This window comes from Pelecanus crispus, chromosome 4 (genome assembly GCF_030463565.1).
Source record: "Pelecanus crispus isolate bPelCri1 chromosome 4, bPelCri1.pri, whole genome shotgun sequence".
NCBI lineage: Eukaryota > Metazoa > Chordata > Aves > Pelecaniformes > Pelecanidae > Pelecanus > Pelecanus crispus.
Genome location: NC_134646.1, coordinates 56,593,368 through 56,611,284, shown reverse-complemented (window position 1 = coordinate 56,611,284; position 17,917 = coordinate 56,593,368). Strand labels below are relative to the sequence as shown.

At 44.6% G+C, this 17,917-nt stretch overlaps 1 protein-coding gene across 1 annotated transcript in view; it reads right to left on the bottom strand.

Annotated features, from left to right (window-relative positions):
* Positions 1-16,939, bottom strand: part of LNX1 (ligand of numb-protein X 1) — a 65,374-nt gene extending 48,435 nt beyond the window's left edge. Inside the window, exon 1 of the mRNA XM_075709069.1 lies at positions 16,848-16,939. Within this exon, the coding sequence (XP_075565184.1) occupies positions 16,848-16,939 (92 nt within the window). The remainder of the gene's footprint in view (positions 1-16,847) is intronic.
* Between the last annotated feature and the right edge of the window lie 978 nt (positions 16,940-17,917).

The window sequence follows — 17,917 nt, the reverse complement described above, 5'->3', positions numbered from 1 at the left end:
CACCCTTCCTACTAAAATACAGGAAATAGAAAAAAATTGCAAAATGTTCTTTAGGAAGCTGCTCTTTCATTCCCCCTTTTATGCCACTGCATCCACAGAAATTCCAATATTCAAGCTCTAATAACTATTTTTGCTTTTGAAATTAAAAAATAAACATCACGGATGCAGCTGGGCACCTAGAACACCATGGGTAAACCTGGGCAGCAGGTTTGGAGAACTGAACTTTGAGCAAGAGCTGCAATTATATAATCCAAGACAGTGGCCTTGCCCCTGCTGTCCTAGGAGAGGGCACACCCTGCTTGACCTTGCTTCTCCCACAAAATGGGTGGAGGCTGCTGTACGAGAGGCTGCCTTAAAATAAATCCAAATCGTGAATTCTCTGTGACAGGTTGTGGCATCGGGGTGACTCAGCCAGCCTCTGAGCCTGAGGCTGTTCCAGCCCAGGCTGCGATTTTGTTAACGTCACAATTTAAGTAGACTTGGGCCTCGTTAGCAATGATGATGGACCTCCTGAAGGAAAACCAGGGTGGCATAGGAAATGATGTCAGTTCATTATCAGCTCTGAAAGGGGGATAATTAAATCTGTCTTCTTCAAACTGAGATGACGCTGGTCCTTCAGAAGGGAGCTGGCACTCTAACCTCCAGCAGCATGCTCACGCCATGCCTCATCACCTGCTAATTTTCACAGCAAAGGCACTACCCGCATCATGACTCAAGGTGACCCAAGCCATCACCAACAGACAGGATCTCCAGCTGGACATCTACACCCGTGTCCAGCAGACGGCAGCATGTTGGGGGCATTGGACATGTTGGCAGCCCAGATTCAGATATACATAAAAAAAATCCTACTTGCTTCATGTAAATATTACCACAACAGCCTGTCAATGCAGATGGCTCATCAAGCCAAACTGACCAGCTTTATAACACAGAATAATCTTACAGTTACAATGAGAAAATTTTCTCTGGTTCCAAAATATCTGCCCCAGCCTGACATGAACATTGGGAATAAAAAAACAATTGAGTAGACAGGTTAAAGAGAGCTGGTAGTGCATTTAAATATTTATACTAGCAATTGAGAGCAATGGCTCTCTGTTTTAGTATTTTTTTTTTGGGCCAGTGATTGATGGTTTACCTATCTTCAGCTGCTTGTACCTCCTGAGGAACTCCTTACCTGCTCCTGAACCAAGTTCACGTCCTGGAAGGGCAAAGCCAGATGCTCAGTGCTCAGCACCATGTGTTTATAAGGGTGCAATACAGAGGGAAAAGGAGGAGGAGGAAGAAAGGGAAAGAAATACCTAACAATTTAGTGACCATGAACAGAACAACAGCCTCATGGCAAATTATTTTCTTATTTCTTCCAAAGCTAATTGAAGATGCTACAGCATCATGTAGGAGGGTTTGCTGAGTACTTTGATACTGGCATTAAAGGAGACCTTCCAAAATTGACCACAAACTGTTCTGCAAAGGCTAGGCACGTCAGCCTCTAGAGATGGTGCTGCTTGCTAAGGGATTGTCTGCAACAGGGAAGTACAAGATTACTCCAGTTGTTGTGGAATGATACCTTAGCCACACTACGTATATTATAAATGTAGAAACACACATCTGAGAATAGCTTCCCTGAGACATCCCTGTTCCAGAGTAAGAGCATTGACCAGAGAAGCTACCCTGAAGTAAGAACAGTATTGTCACTTCACACCCAGCTTTATTATGGATTAACTTCCCTGTGTGCTCAAACCATCTTTTTGGGGATCACTTCTGCCCTTTCTTCCCTGCCCTTTCTTTTGGACACCAAATGGAAACTGTGGGAGCTCTCAGTGCCAATTTTAGGTGTTAGTTTCCTGATGCCACTGCACCCTGTAACTCCAGGTTCTGCATCCCGAGCTCCTTTCTTCACACTAGTAGTAGCCATGTGTAATCAAGGTATCAGTACAATTATGGCTTGTTTCCAAGTCTACAAAGGTACCTGCCCATTTCTTTAGCCCACAAAGAATCAGGCGTAATGAAGCACAGACATTCCTGACAATGGACATAAGTAACACAGGGAAGTGAAGCAAGAGACCCTTCTGTTACTGGGGGAAAAATAGACCAATTTTTTTCTTTCCTTTAATAACTGGTTTTCTCTTAATAAACATCTTAAAAGTACCATTTTAACTCAGTTGCCCTAATAAAACTTTAGGGGTAAAAAGATGTCCCAACTCAGTAGGCAGACCTTTCTGACAGCATCCTTTATAAAAGAACCTAACTCCATAAAAGTGATTCATTTGATCAGCCGTGTCTAGCGGTGGTTCAGGATCAGTTAAGAGGTGATACTGTCCTGTAGTTCAACCTCTGAAGCTCTGTGAGAGCCAGGGTCTACCCCTGACCATGCCACATCTTGAAAACAAGTTACAGGTTCGCTTTACTTCATGTGTAACAAAAAGTCCTTAAGGCTTATTATGTTTTTATTTGGTGTCTCCCACAACACAGATTTGGCTCATTTGTGGGTTCTTTAAACTGCCATAGCACGAAAAGCAGTAAGAAAAGCAGTCCCATAGAGCCCTAACTGTAGGAATGGCACTTTTATTCCCCTTCAGATACCTCAGCATCTCTAGCAAAAAGGAGAGAGGGGAATGAAAATAACAGATACCCATGTACCTTCTAAAAGCACAAAAGAGGTTGGGACTGGAAACAAAGCTCTGAAGCTGTGTCCAAGTGTTGCTAAAGATGCAGAATCATGGATCATCCACATTTCTGTGCTCAGCCCTGGACGTGACAGCTCACCATTGGCTTGCAAGGGCGAGGATCATTTCTTTTCAACGTGACTATTTCAGAAGACCTGGAAGGAGCACTCTTTGCAAAGCAGTCAGAAGGGAGGGAAGGATAACATCAGCAACTGTTTCCCTGGCACAGGGGACCATAGGCAGCACAGCTGTTCTTTTTGGAAATGTCAGAGAGGAAAAAAAAGTGCCGAGGGAGTTGTCACTGGTGGACGGCACAATAGGTGATTCCAGAATAATGCTTCACACAGTCATAATCTTTTCTTGAAAACATTGCTCAGGAAGCCCAGGTCTGACTAACCTTGCAAATAGCAAACATGGCTTGAAAAACAGACATGTAAATTATAAAATCACTTGGCATAGAGTCTCCCTGTTTCTCTCTGACGAAGGAGCACAGGCGTGTGTCAGTGCAGATGCTGCAGCTGAGATAGCTTTGTATCAGCCCTCTCCTGCCTAGTCACAGCCATGTCCAGGGAATGTCAGCAGGAGGATTTCAGGCCATACCCATGGCTCCACCTCTCTCTCTTTGCCTGTCCCCTTCGCAAGCTGCCTGACACAGGGAAGGTCCATGCAGGGCTGGTTGTCTCACCAGCTCCAACAGACAAATAGCGAAGCACTGTCCCTGGGCTCTGCAGGACATCATGCACCTTAGGGTAGCAAAACATGATCTCGAGGTCATTTTGAAATCCTGCTGGTATATGCCCATACGGAGCTCTCAGGTGGACATAGGACTGCCTCCTGTCCTCCTCAGTGCCCAGGGCCTCCCCAGGCAAGAGCATGGGGACAGAGGGAGGGAGGAGTGTCATACAGTGCCACACCAATCCCACTCTCAAGCACTGCCAGGACATGGGGAAAAAAAATCACACAGAAGTTTTTTGAATGAAGAAGACCCAAACCGTAAGCCCTGAATTTCCCTGCAGTCAACAGAAAAAACCCAAACCTAAACCCTCTGCTTCCTTGTGCCCGGGTCAATGAGGCAAAATGGAGATGCCAAAATGACTCCTACTTCATCCCCATTACTGTGGTCAACCAGAGGCATGGTGAGAGGGGAACAGGATCTGTCCCTAGCCTATAGCTACACCGTTCAGCTTCTTCAGTAGCTTCTGAGACAGGTAGCAAGTCTATTCATCCTCTAAACCCCTTGAGGCCTTCTGTGGCGATGTGGATGACCCTTACAAGGACAAGACTCGAGGCTGGAGACAAACAGGGACCCTTCTGCACTCTTGCCCTTTAGTTGCAGATCTGACCATTCAGTGGCGAGTTGCTATTTTATCGTCAGTCCTGCTACTCTCCTGAAAACATCCTGCTTCAAAGGGACTTTCTGGTCAGTGTTAAAGTCATGGAGTTTGTGCCTGCCAATGCTGGGAGATAAAGTTCAACAAAAAAACAAGGAGAAAAGTCACAATTTTGTAAGATCTGTTGTCATGGAGCTACCATTGTCACAAGGGACAGGAGAGTCTGAGGTTTTACAAAGCTCCCACACAGGGGTGTGGGGATTTTTTTTGGGGGGGGGGAGTTGTTACAGGGATTGCAGAAGTTGGAGTCTATGACATTTTATTTGTATTGTTTCAACTCATTCACCCACATGCCCTCAAGGGATGTTCTGTTTTTTAAAATTGCTGTTTCTGCTAAAAACCATGTGGTGTGAATCAGTGTGGTTTTCCCCCAAAATATTTTTTGCGTCTCTACTACTCTATCTCTCTGCTACATATATGTAAAAAATAGATGTTTGCCCATGTATGCAAAACCTCATTTTCTTCCTAATACATTCCAATGAATATCAAGAGAGTCATTTGCTGAAGTCAGTGGAATAATATCTGTATAAAATTAATCTAAGTGAGGAAAAAATCAAGCATGTTGGTATTACTCTTTTCACTTCCATATCTTCACACCTTCCATATCTCACTCTGTCTGAGTACTGAAATAGCAAATAGAGTAACTAGAGATGAGGTCCTCAAACCAAACAAATCAGCTAGGTAAGAGGAATTGAACAATATAGGCGGAGAACTTATGACCCCTCTTGTCTTGGCTTATTTTATTTTCATTGTTTGTAGTGGGTTTTGTAGGACAGTTTGCAACTCTTCTAAGGATTTCAGTCCAGGTGGTAATTTAACTAGGCAGAGGATCAGTAGATAAAACTCTGATTAGATGTCAGCTCTACAATTGAGCTGTTTCACAGCTTGGCTTAACCTATGTTTAGTCTAACAGATAAATGTTTAGAGTTCACCCGGACTGCTGAAGTGAAGTTAATATAAAGAGGGTCTCACCAAACTTGGTCAATCCATAAAGCTTTCTTTGTATTTAGCCTTCAACTCTGCATGTTTTGCTGAAGTTAAGCTCCACAGTTTAAATTCACAGTTTACTCATGCATTAATCCATAAATTTAAAATAAGAAGCATAACCATCTCAGTTTTGCAGTGCTGCAATAGTGCAAGGAGATGGAAGACACATGGCTCGGCGTGCTCAGCATCATTGGAGTTAACCACAGGGGGCCCTGACAGATCAAAGTCAGACACTTTCTCTCTTTTGCTTCTCTCTTTCCCTTTCCTCCTTACTCTTCTTGAACAAGACAAGACATTCAAGGGAACAGCCCTTTCACTGATGATTTCACAGACCAGTAAGGTGCTTGGAGACAAGAGAAGGGAGCAGACGGAGCCTCACCACTGCTACAAGGAGGAGGACAGAGCTTATGCAGCCCCAGCAAAAGTGCCTCTCTATGGACTGATTGAACTTACCAGGTTCAAGTGACTTCGAATGGAGAGGTGACCTCCATTCACCTACCACAGTTAAATCCTGGACCAGCCTACTCGGTCCTTATTTGATCTTGACTCTGTGCATTTGCTGCAATGGTTACAATGGAGTCCATGTCCAAGAGTGCCCTGTATTTTTAAAGCAGTTCAATTCTCCTCCACCAGACAGGAGAAACATGCTGCCATCGTGCTGTGCAATGTTCAAGGCCATGCTTCCCTGCTAACTTTGATCCCTCAGTACTGCTGTACCGAGCGGGACAGACATGTGGGAGAGGCAAGAGCTGAGGTGTAAAGAAAACAGGAATTGAGAGGAAGCAAGGGAAAGACAAAGATTTAGGGTATCCAGGAGCAGCCAGGTGGAAAATGGCTAAAGAAACCAAAACACAGCCTGGCACTGGTGATGACAGAGACTGAACGAGCATTACAAGTTATGTCAAGGGAACCAACAGAAAGTTTCCTATTTAAAGAGTTTCAAACCCACATCTTCTCTCAAAACATATATAGGGAAGAAGCAGACAATTTGCATTTGACAGGTAGTGTCAAGAGAGTTTATGTAACACTGCAAAAAGATAAGCACCTATTTAAAAGCAAACTGTTATTTTTACCCAACATGCAAGTAAATCAAGCTCTCTCATCACACACAAAAAACCTTCATGCTGTCAGCTGTGAGTTCTCTTGGTGTTGTAAAGCACCACAGGGTGCAAAACCACGATGGTATTTTTTGCGTTGGCTGTCATCCTCTATTTGCTGGGGATTTGAAAAACAGAGGAGACATGAAGCACAGAAGATCTGAACAACAATTAGCAGACCTTAACAAAAGGCAAGGAGACTATCATGAATCTGTGAAATGCATTTTCTCTCTAAGAAAGGGACTGTTAACCTCTCTGCAATACTGAGTTAGCAAAAATACGAGGGATGTAACTCAGCATCTGCAGAAGGGAAGGGAAGGGAAGGGAAGGGAAGGGAAGGGAAGGGAAGGGAAGGGAAGGGAAGGGAAGGGAAGGGAAGGGAAGGGAAGGGAAGGGAAGGGAAGGGAAGGGAAGGGAAGGGAAGGGAAGGGAAGGGAAGGGAAGGGAAGGGAAGGGAAGGGAAGGGAAGGGAAGGGAAGGGAAGGGAAGGGAAGGGAAAAAGAAGACAGACAGATTGTGTTGTGAGGTAGGTGGAACAGGAGCAAATGCATTTTGGAAATATCTGGTATGGATTACAGTTCATCAGCTCTAGAAGAGGGTTACTTAGTCTCGGCCTCCCCTTATAAATTTCTTGTGTTCACTTGGGTCATGTTACTATTATTCAAGCCCGGATTACAAAAAAGACCTGCGGGACTTTGCATTTATTGTTTTGTCAGCTCAAGATATTAAGTGCAAGTTTATACGTACACTATATATCTTATTAAATGTTCTGTCCTGTTTTGGTCTATTCTCTTCTGATTTATTTTGAATTCAAAGACCATAACTAAAAAAAGTGCCTTCAAACCTGCAGATGCTTAGACCACTGGGGAAAGGGCAGAAAAAAAGTGAAATGCAGCAACCATTACTGTCCAACTTCATTACACTCATGCCTTGGAAGGATAAAACAAGAATGTACTGGAATTTAATCTCCTCTGAGGGAAGAAACTGGAAGCAGCGTGTTCGCTAGAAATGACACACACTCAATCCACTAAAAATCGTCAAGATATGCAAAATTCAAATGAAAGTTAAAAATGGACACTGAGAAAATTTACAGACACAGCACCAAGGAAAGTGTATTTGTATGGCCATACCCTTGACCCACGACAGCACAAAGCAGGTGGAAAGCAGATGTGGAGAAGACAACGTATCCCCAACACTGGAGGCTGTGTGGGGTGCACAGGACTGCCAGTCCTATGCCAAGGCCCAGGTTGCAGCAAGGGGGCACGAGGATGGCATGGATTGCAGTAGCCACCGCTGGGTGCCCACAGCAGGATCTTCGCAGCATTTCTATACTAATATTACTAGTATCGATATTTCCATCACAGCCTGGGCTGGGGCAAAGTAGCAGCAACTGGCACTTTCACCTGTGCTCATCCCCACAAGAGATCCCAATGACAACTGTAACCGCAGCAGTGACAAGAGCAAAAAAGAAACACCAGCATATACACACTGCATTTGGGAAAGAATTGTATTCATCCTTTCTCCAGCAGTGCCACCTTCCTGCTGTAATTACAAACCACGTAGTAATGCTCGAGGGAGAGATGTGCCAAATGTTTAAACCAGAACAAGTGGCGAGGCTCCTCTGCGAGCTGACAAGGGCAAGTCACAACCACCTCCTGGGATTCCCACTCCCACTGCAAAACCTGTTTGGCGAAGGGCTGTGTTGCAACATGTGCTCTTCATATAGAGCACTTATTTCTGACTGTAATTTAGCCTCTTGGCAGGAGATGCTCATACATATCAAGCAAAACAGTCTTGCTCATCCATATCAACCTACACATCCTCATATAGTAGCAGCAGCACAGCGTATTCTCTGCTTCCAGTGGTCTCCTGTGGATCACAGGACAGATTTGGTTAATCATGCCCATCTCCTCTCCATAAAAGCCTGCTCCATGTGGGACGTTTTCTGGCCTTTCATACTGTCTAGTTATAAAATCCACAAGTGAAGGGGCCTCTGCGGATGTTCCTGTGAAACCATTCCACTACTCATTTTACATGGGAAGGAAGGTTACAAACAGCGGGACATCACCAGTGCTAACTGAATGTTAAAAATAACATATAACAGTAACGTTTATCACGTATGGGAGGAGAAAAGAAAATACCTGAATTATGTATGTAGTCTTTTTTGTCATATTATGAACAGTATGTATGTAGTCTTTTTTGTCATATTATGAACAGTAGTCTGTTCTTAATAAAACACAAAACATAAAGAAGCCATTAGTCTACTAATCTTATCAGTTCACTAAGTTCTGCAGAGCAGAGAGGAAAATACAATCTTCAGAGCATGACAGATTCCCCTCGTCCTCTGTTTAAGAGGTTACTAAATTATTGAAATTCTACATTAAGAATATATTACACACTGCCTAGTGAATGATGGGACTGCAATGCGTAATACAGACAGAGGTGTAAGCTTTCCAATATGTGCACATGAAATGACTTGCTGACCTAAAACACTTGCTTCATGACTTAGCTCAGTTGGTTAGAGTGTGGTGCTAATAATGCTTCCTGCCAATGTGATTTTAAGAGAGTCAAGGAGGGAAAAGTAAATTCCAAAGTAATACACTGATGATCAAATTTTGTGGCTGAAATTTATACCACTAAAGATATTTTATTCATTTATTTTACATTATTTAGGTAAATAATATGCAGTGAGCTAGTAGAAGAGCCAATAAAAAATGGGCATGGCTCCAGCAACTGCAAATGTCTTAACCTGACTTCATGCCATGTGACACAGCGGCCTCATAGAGCAGGACAACTCCACAAGGACAGAGGAGTCAATGGTGATTATTTCCTCCTCACCTAGGTATCCATTATACTCAGCTCAGTGTCTTGTTATAAAGAAGAGAGAATGAACACCAGAGCAGATACAGTCAACGCTATGTGTGATTGTTACAAATCTGATTGTCTGCCTGCACTACTGAGAAGAACAAGACTTTGTTTGATGGTGCTGCCAACAGAAATTCAACAGAAAGGAGACAAAACTTCCTAGAAATATGGTTTGACTTGCCCAGTGTTACAGTCAGCCTCTTTTCCTTCATATTGGGAGCACATATTGTACAATATGTAGAAGTTACGGATGCTTCACAGTTAATTTTTTTTTTTTTCTGTAAAAGTTGTACAGCATCTGTTGCAATGTCCAACCATTTCACTAGGTTGCTCCTGAACTTGCTTCAATCTATATTCGGAGTCTGTTGTCAATTAATACATTATAAGAATGGATAAAGCATGTTCTAGAGAGAGCCTGAGGATTCACTGGCTAAATTCAGTCTTCACCAGCTGCACTTTGCTGAGGCCTAGGGGTGAATTCAGCTTTCTAAGATGTTTTAAAAAAAGTTCACATTCTTAATCCCAAAATAGAGTTCAGCTCCAAGCCAGAATTCAGTGGCAGTGGGGTTTTAGTCATGACATATGACACGTCATTGAGTAGCAGATACCTCCACTGAGGTACCAGCTCAACACAGAGGGACCAGCTGGACCCTCCTTTTGAAGCAGGAAGCCCCAAGCAGCCACATCTGTGCTGTCACACAGGTTATGCTATTAGTCCAACATTGCCAGTGATGTTACTATAAAACCTCTCTTTTGTGTCCTGCACTGTTGGCATCCTCGTGCACCCATTCACTACATGGCTTGGGGGGGACACAGTTTGGACACACAGTCACACACCAAGATGCAGAAGATTGGTTCCAGTTCCTGGATGATAGCTCTGCTCATGGTCAATGTCATGAAACACAGCCAGCTGCTCTGTAGTCTGGGGTGTTGAATGCAGATTCCCCCAAAAGGTCAAGAGTGTTAAAAAACCCCAAGACAACCCTCAGAGCTACTAGTCTGCTTCCTTACAGTGAAATGAGCTGCATTGGAGCTGATCTCAGAACCAGTATTCAGAGCAGGATTTAAGCTCTGACAGGCATAAGAGATCTGCAAGAGCAGTGTTTATCCTCACGTTGCAGGACAGCCCAGTTCTGCCAGATTTGTCAGAGAAATAGCTCAAGGAAAATATCCTTGTCATGCTGCCAGTGCCAGTGCTAAACTAGGTTAATTGTCAGAAAGATGCAGAGGTCGGCCAAACTTGCAGCATATGGCCTGTGTGGCTTAATGTCAGATGAGAAATGAGTCTGTTGCTTGTGAGTAACCACTGACCTCCTGCAACTCCCATCACCTTGCTCCTTCCTCCTACCCCACTGGCCCTCCAGGGCTCCCCCGGTGTTTTCCCCTCTCTGGTCCCCATCCCATCAGATAAGGTTTGCCCCCTCCGTGCTCCTGTTACATGGGCAAGGCATGTAAGGACACTTCTTATGAGCAGCCTACACAAAAATCAGACATAACTGAGACATAACTCATTCATGAAAAGAAATCTTTCTGCCAACCATAATTATTGCATTGCATTTCCAGCTTGGCAGGTTTTCTTCTTTTTTGGCTGACTCAGGTTTTACTTTTGGCAACAGAATATATTTGTTGAGATTGACACTGGCCAACGTCAGCCTTTTCCAAAGGTGTGAGAAGGCTCCAGCCATAAGCAAATGTGCCAGCAGAGGAAAAGGTCTAATTCTGATCTCAAGTGTGTGTAGGTAGCTGTGAATGGAGTAAAGGCAAGTTTCATGCATGCACAGAAGTAGTAAAGCAGGATCTTTCTCAAAATATAACTGAAATGCCAACTTTCATTACACTCAAAATTCCTAGGCAGAATCAACAAATTCTTAAAGCTCTCAAAGGGTTTTTGGTTGCTGGAGCTGTCCCAGACAAATTTATTTCTGCACCTAGAATGACAGCACTGGGGAAAAAGATGCTAACCAGTAACACTTACTCATGCCATGAAAATGCAGCACTGTCTAACCCAGGCGGGGAAAGGAACCATCTCTGAGAGAGGGTGGCAGAAGGCAGAGGGGAGACCCAGACCCCACCCTCCTGCTAAGGGGAAAACACCGCACATTTGGCCGAGTGCAATTAGTCCTTTCCAAAGAGTGACTGTACCCAGAATGGTTGTGCTCAGCAGAAACAACTACTTTCTGCTGCATCTCCTATGCTGGCAGTGTAATCTGTATCAAACGCTCCTGAATGCAACACTTCATGTGTTCAGAAAATTCATACTGGGCACCTCAACACCATGAGCTTAGATTACAACTCCAATACTTTTAAGAATAATACCATATATTTGCGTTCACCTACATGGGCTTCTGCTTGGGGGCATTCAGGCCTTATTTGTACTAAAATTTCAAGCTTTACTGGGCAATTCTAAAGGCTGGGAATATGAAGATGAGTGTAAGAAGGTGACCTTTTGCTTTTTAAACTGAAATTCTCAAAACTCCTTGATCTGGCTGGCAGTTATGCTCCCAGTCAGTATGGCCTGTGGCAGCACGAGGGATGCTTTGCAGCTTGCTCCCTAAGTCCTTGCCACTGCCTCCCCCTTTGCAGGTCATCAGTACAAGGGGGACTTGTGTTGGCAACAGCACCCTACCTTGCTCGTTTGTAAGAAACCCACAGAGCACAGCCACCAAGCTCAGCCCTGAGGACCCCTGAGGTCCTCCTGACATGAAATCTGAGGATCTCCCACACCTGCTGGGGATGGTAGGCTCCGAGTCCCAAAGCCTCCCACAGACTCAGTACTGCGTGCACCAGCCAGCCAGGAGCCAGGGGAGCTGGTGGGGTACAGTCAGACACAAGGCAGGGAGAGGACAGGCTGGGGAAGTGACAGTAGCTGTTGCTGGAGATTTTGGGAGAGATCCCAGAAATCTGAAAGAAAATCAACTCCTGGGAGGATCTGCTGCCCTTGCAGAGAGCTTGGGGAGAAACAGAAAGGGACCCTGAGAGTGCTCCATGCCTGCTGCTCCCCTGTGCCACGGTACCTGCTCATACTCGATGTAAGATAATATCTAGATCAGAAGCTTTCCCAAAAAGGATGTTGGAGACAGGGGGAGTCAGGAACCGAGGAGACTGGTTTTCTTGCTTCCATGCAAGATGTCAGTTTGCCATGTTTCCATCCTGGCTCCTTTGCGAGGCTGTAGCATAGGAGTGAAGCTAAAGGGCACCCATGCCTTTCTGCTGTAATTCATCTTAGTTCTGCTTTCCCTGAGAGGCATCCAATTCTAGTACACTGGAAAAGACCCTTCGCATTTTATCCGAGTGTGCTTCATCCTGGCTATTTAATGCAGATATTCTAAATGTTCCATTTATATTTTCATTCAAGAATCTTTCCAATTCAAGCCTTGTTTTCCAACACTTTCAGCTTTAATTAACCTCACAGCTTAACTCTGACAGAGATTTCCATACACACAGCTTTGCACAGAGCAAGGAGGCCAACACGTAACTTTTGCAGTGGACTAACACACGAGCCTAAAAGGCACTTCAGCCTTGTCAATTTTGTCACAAATGATGTGTGCCCTGTGCTCCCCAGCCTCCGTGCAGCCAGCTAACTTCACAAGGACAGACTTGAAGCGAGACACAAGTTTCCCCACCGAGTTGAATAGAAATTAAAGAATTTGGCCACATGGTTAAGCTCAGTGCTGGTAGGAGGCTGGGAGGGCACACCTAATATCTTGACCTTAATTGTGCTTACTGTAAAAAAAACGTGCCCAAGGACAGTGGGAGACAGCTGGCGCTTGTGTCTCTTCTTTTTAAATCAAATGAACAGAGAAAGAAAATTTTACTGGCAATTCCAGCCAAAAGTGCTCTTTTGAAATTTAAGAGAGTAGTTATGGTATAAAAGTTATATGGGGAAACTTGATCCAGTTAATTTGGTGAGATCCCTTTGACTGTTTCACATAAAACCCAAGAGAGGTAAGAAAAAAAGAAGTTATTTTTCACATGCGGGAGTAGGTTGTGCATTTCACTCTAACAAACAATAGATTTAAAAAAAAAATGGCTTGATTCAAATTAGTGGGGTGGATCTAGCTGGTGGATTACCAGCAGTGACTAAGGTGAGGAGCTGTTTAATCCTTGGAGGGAAGCAGTGCCAGCAAGCATGGCTGCCACGGGCTCCCCAGTGCTTGACCTGTGTTGAGCACACGCGATGCCTGGCACCCTCCCGGGCTCTCACTTGGTCAACACAGCCACATGCCAAAGGAGGATTAGGTTGGAAACCACCCCACGCTTTCCACGTGACTGAGGTCCTCAGAGGGACAAGTTTAGGTTATTCACCACCTAGTCTTGCATCCTCCTTCCTCTCATAATTTTATTTCTAAGTGGCCCATTGATGTCAAAGTGCAGAAAATCCTTCTACTGAGAAATACCCCACTGCACAGGTCCTGCTTTGAAGTGAGAGGGATAGTCATGGAGGTTAGTGTCCCTCGGTGTAAGCTGTGCCACCGGCTCTTCACCCCTGGTAGAGCCTCCTGCAGTGGCCACAGGCTGCCTCTCCACCCACACACCTTTGTTTTTAAACCAGGGGAATAACATACCCAGCCTCAAAAGAATGCTTGGGCGAGTATTTCCTTTCTGAAGATATTTTAGATAAGAAAGAAAGAGAGCAGATTCCTATTGAAGCAGCTTTACAGGGATATAAAGAAGAAGGCATGGACCCTGGACTGGGGTCTCCCCAAGACCCATGCAGACCCTGATAATGCCGACAGCCATTGGTGTGGCTACATCCAACACCCTCCCAGAGGTTACTCAAGGGAGAGTTCACAGATTTCTCTTGTCCTTCTGCCAGGGGTTTCCATGGGCTTCCCCTCAGGAAGGAGCACACCAGCTTACCATGGGCTGCTCTTCACGATTTGGCTAAGAGCAAGGACAAGAAGAGCATATGTGCTGAGATCTTTGCTGTGGGCAAGGGAGGGACAACAGGCAACGGCCAGGGAAGTGGTTTTAGTGTAGGTGACAGTGTCAGGAGATATGTATTTGCTTGCTGAGAATACCTATAATTATCAGACTGCTAATAGAAAACTAAAAATAGCAGCACCCAACATCTGTCCCATCAAGTGCCACCGCAACACATCCACACAACTCTCTGGCCTACGCACGTGGCACCCACATGAAGTGCAAAGGTCTGACACAGCCTTTCCCCAACTTCATTTCTCCTCTTTGACTCTCCTAAAATCTTCTCTTCATTTCTTAGAGGGACTCCAGAGCCTGTATCTCCAGGTAGGCTCTGGGCTATACTGTAATCCCTATTCCCCAAGCCACCCGTTCTGCACTTAAAAAAGAAAAATGCCCTCGAACTAAAGCAAACCCCTGCAATGCAACACAAATAACCTAACTTTGTTTGAATGGGGTAGAAGGGAAGAGATGAGCTGTATGAGCAGGAGGGCAGTGCGAATCCCTGCGCCCTTATTCTTCCTCTTGCACCAGCACCAGTGAAGGTAACCACATCGCCCATGGCCCTCCAGCTGTTCCCTTGCTGCTTGCACCCCTGCCAGCCCCTTCCTCCTCCTCGGCTGGTATCTCTCATGGCTGCCAGCCAACAAAACAATGAGTCCTGACTGAGGCCAGTATTTGTAGTGGCCAGCAACCAAAGATAGTGTGATAATGAAGAAAAATGTTTTCTGCTTACTATGATCTAGCTTCGAGCCATGGGGCAAGCCATCAGATATACTACACATGGCGGTAGCTTTTCAGTTGCCTGTGGGGAAGGATTTATGAAGCTGCCTCTGTGGGCTTTGGGGCAGAAAAGGGTTGGGACAGTAAACCTGTGCCCACAACTGCCAGGCTGCCCTGAACACCGGTGCCCATGCTGTCCCACTCACAAAACTTTGCATGAAAAACATCCTGCATGCAAGTGCCTGAGCAAACAGAGTAGCAACCTGTAGGTCATAATGTTCATATAAACTGATTAAACAAGAGTGAAAACAGTATTCTTCTCTCTCTTTCAACTGCTACTATTAGAGAGGACCTTGAATCCATCCCACAGATTAATACGTCAGTGTCTTGTGCGGCATCCAGCAGCAGCCAGAGGCACTGAATACACGCTGAGGAGGAGGAGAAATTCCTGAAACGAGCTCAAACTGCCCGGTGCCCTTTTGGTGATGTCACCCCAGCAAATCCTGCTTTCCTCTGCCCTGGCCAGAGACAGAGCGGTGTGTGAGGTCCTGAGCATTGGCTCCGGGTGCCAGGTAGCATCCAGGGCTGGGCACCAGGGAGGGAATGTGCACCTCCCATTGCTGACAACCGAAGAAGCACGTCCAAGCCCAGCCCACACTCACTCCATTAAGAATGGCTGCCGACATCCAGTGAGACTAACATCTCTGTGGATTAGAAGGCTAAATAAATAAGAGACCAATAGCTACCGTACGTCATAGCCCTTTACCCTGGGAGAATCAGTGAACCTGAATTCCCCAAGAAAAGCAAGTAGGCTGTGTCTGCGCCTGTGCTCTGATTAATCTCATCAGTTTGTTTTCCTGGAAACTAGATGTCCCAGATGCCATTGTTTCCATTATAAGTGTTCATCTGCTCTGTTTTGAGCTTGACTGCTCCTGTAGCTTGCTTGGCTTAACTGTTTTTTGTTTGTTCGGTTGGTTTTTTTTAAATTAACATTCTTAAACAAAATGCCAGTAAATTAAAATGAGGGCATATCTGCAACCCTCAACACCAGATTTGTTAAATGTTTAAAAACACCTATGGCATACAGAAATCCTGAGCAGTTGTGTGCAGCATGACTAAATTATTTATCACTGCCGTGCATATCGCACAAGAATTTCAAAAAGGGACTTTGTGTTTCTGCAAAACATTGCTATTTTTGTCTGACAGTAGAGACAAAATCATTTGGAAATTAGTCTATTGGTACTAATCAAAACTGTTACTAAAACATTCCTACTGTAGGCACAATTCAGTCATTTTTAATTTTTGAGCAGAGTTAGCCATTTCATTCACTATCTCAAGGAAGATCTTGGAGTTTATAATTTGTTAAAACACAAACAAAACATAATTAATTAAAACATACTGGAACAAATATCTATTTCTATTCATAAAAGCCCTATTAACTAGCAAAATAACATTCAGGTACAAATTAAACTATTATCATTTATAGATGATAACATAGAATATTTGTTTTATGGGTTGGGAAGATTAGCTATGGGGTTGTTTGAGGTGGGTTTTTTTTTAAGACATAAAGATATATGCATGGATTGCTACATTTAAATTTGCATTACAGAGAAAATAAAATTCTGCTGTGGGCAAAAACACAAATATGGGAAATTTCTTTCCTGTTATCAAGTGAATTATTTCTGGTGAAAGGCTTCTCAGCGTTTTGCTACAGGCATGCAGCTTTCCACACAGAACATTATGCATGTACACACAGAGAGTGCTCTACTGGGGGTGTCTATCCTCATGCCCTCCTCTATGCCCAGCTCCCTTGCAAAGATATTTACGGAAAGCAAAGACAAGGCACAGATTCAGAGATGGAAAAAAAGAAACCCAAACCCAACAACCACTGAAAACGTCGGCACAGAAAAGCAAGTTGATAAGGAAAAAGGCAGCTTCAGCCAGTATGTCTCAGCTGCTTCCAAAGCAGAAAGCAATGGGGACGTACTGCTATTATTAGCCCTCCGGACGGGAAGCAGCTAGTTCGCAGCACGGTTGGAAGCTGTTGGCAAAACGTTGTGGGATTTTCTTCGCACGTATGCACATGCACAGACACACAGGCAGACAGACAGACCCCCCGAAATGCTCGTGGTGAGCCCCTTCCCGCCGCTCGGGTGAGACAGACAGACAGAGAGCACAACGCCGGCGCGACTGTGCGTACTCACAGCTCGGAGTACAAGAAGTGCAGGTTGCCCACATTGTCTATGTAGTTTGCAGGACTTAGCCAAGGTAGGACCAGTAACAGGAGAGCCTTCATTTTCAGTGCAGGGCTGGCACTGCTGCTAGGTTTCCTCCTTCCCACCGTCTCTCTGTGCTGGTGGGACACACAACGTGAAGCTTTTGTGCCAGCCAAGCCCCTTCTAAGCGAGTCTTTCCATTTCAACGCAATGGTAGCACATTATGAATCAAGCTTAAATCCCTTAAACGAAACTACACTGCAAAAATCATTGACCTGTAAGAGGATTACTCGATCTGACTCTCAGATGGGTAGATGTGAGGGTTTAGGGACAGCACAGCGTGGTTGGCGAGACAGTGACTTATGCTGCAGAGGAGAGCGATGCTCGGGGAAGAGACCTGCCTCCTGCAGGATTCAGAGTGGTTCTTCAGAGGCAGCTGGTACGTTTACATCACTGCCCACAAGCAGATGGGTTACGAGCTAAACTGCATCACAGAATGGTGTAGCTGTCTGGCAAGGAGGGAAAAAAATGCCCCCCGTGGAGTTTTGAAACAGGCGATATCAGAAGACCACACCTTTTTAAAGTAAAACACTGCAAAAGATCACAGTCAACTGCCGGCTGTTTGCTTCTCAGTCTGAATTCCCCAAATCTAGTCAGATGTTTTTGTGCAAGCATAAATCATGTAATAATCCAAGGACACATTTCTTCTCAGTTTGTTTTGTTTTGTTTTGTTTTGTTTTTTTTTAAGAATGCAAGAGCAAACATTTTAAATAACGATGCTTTTAATGGACTACCCCGTGGTAACTGGCATTTAAAAAAAAAAGTTCTCTCATCAATTACAAAGCATAAAACAGCAAACTCACCTTGTCCCATCAGTGACCTCATCTCTGATCAGGGCAAGATTTCATTTTCTCTCTGAGAACCAGGATTGGTCTGAGCCTGAATCATGCAAGAAACGCGAGGACTGCCGACTGCCCTGGCGACTCTAGCAGAGTCTACTTTAATTTATTCACTGAGAACACAGATCACGTTCAGTCGAGATTTCAGATGGGCTCTGA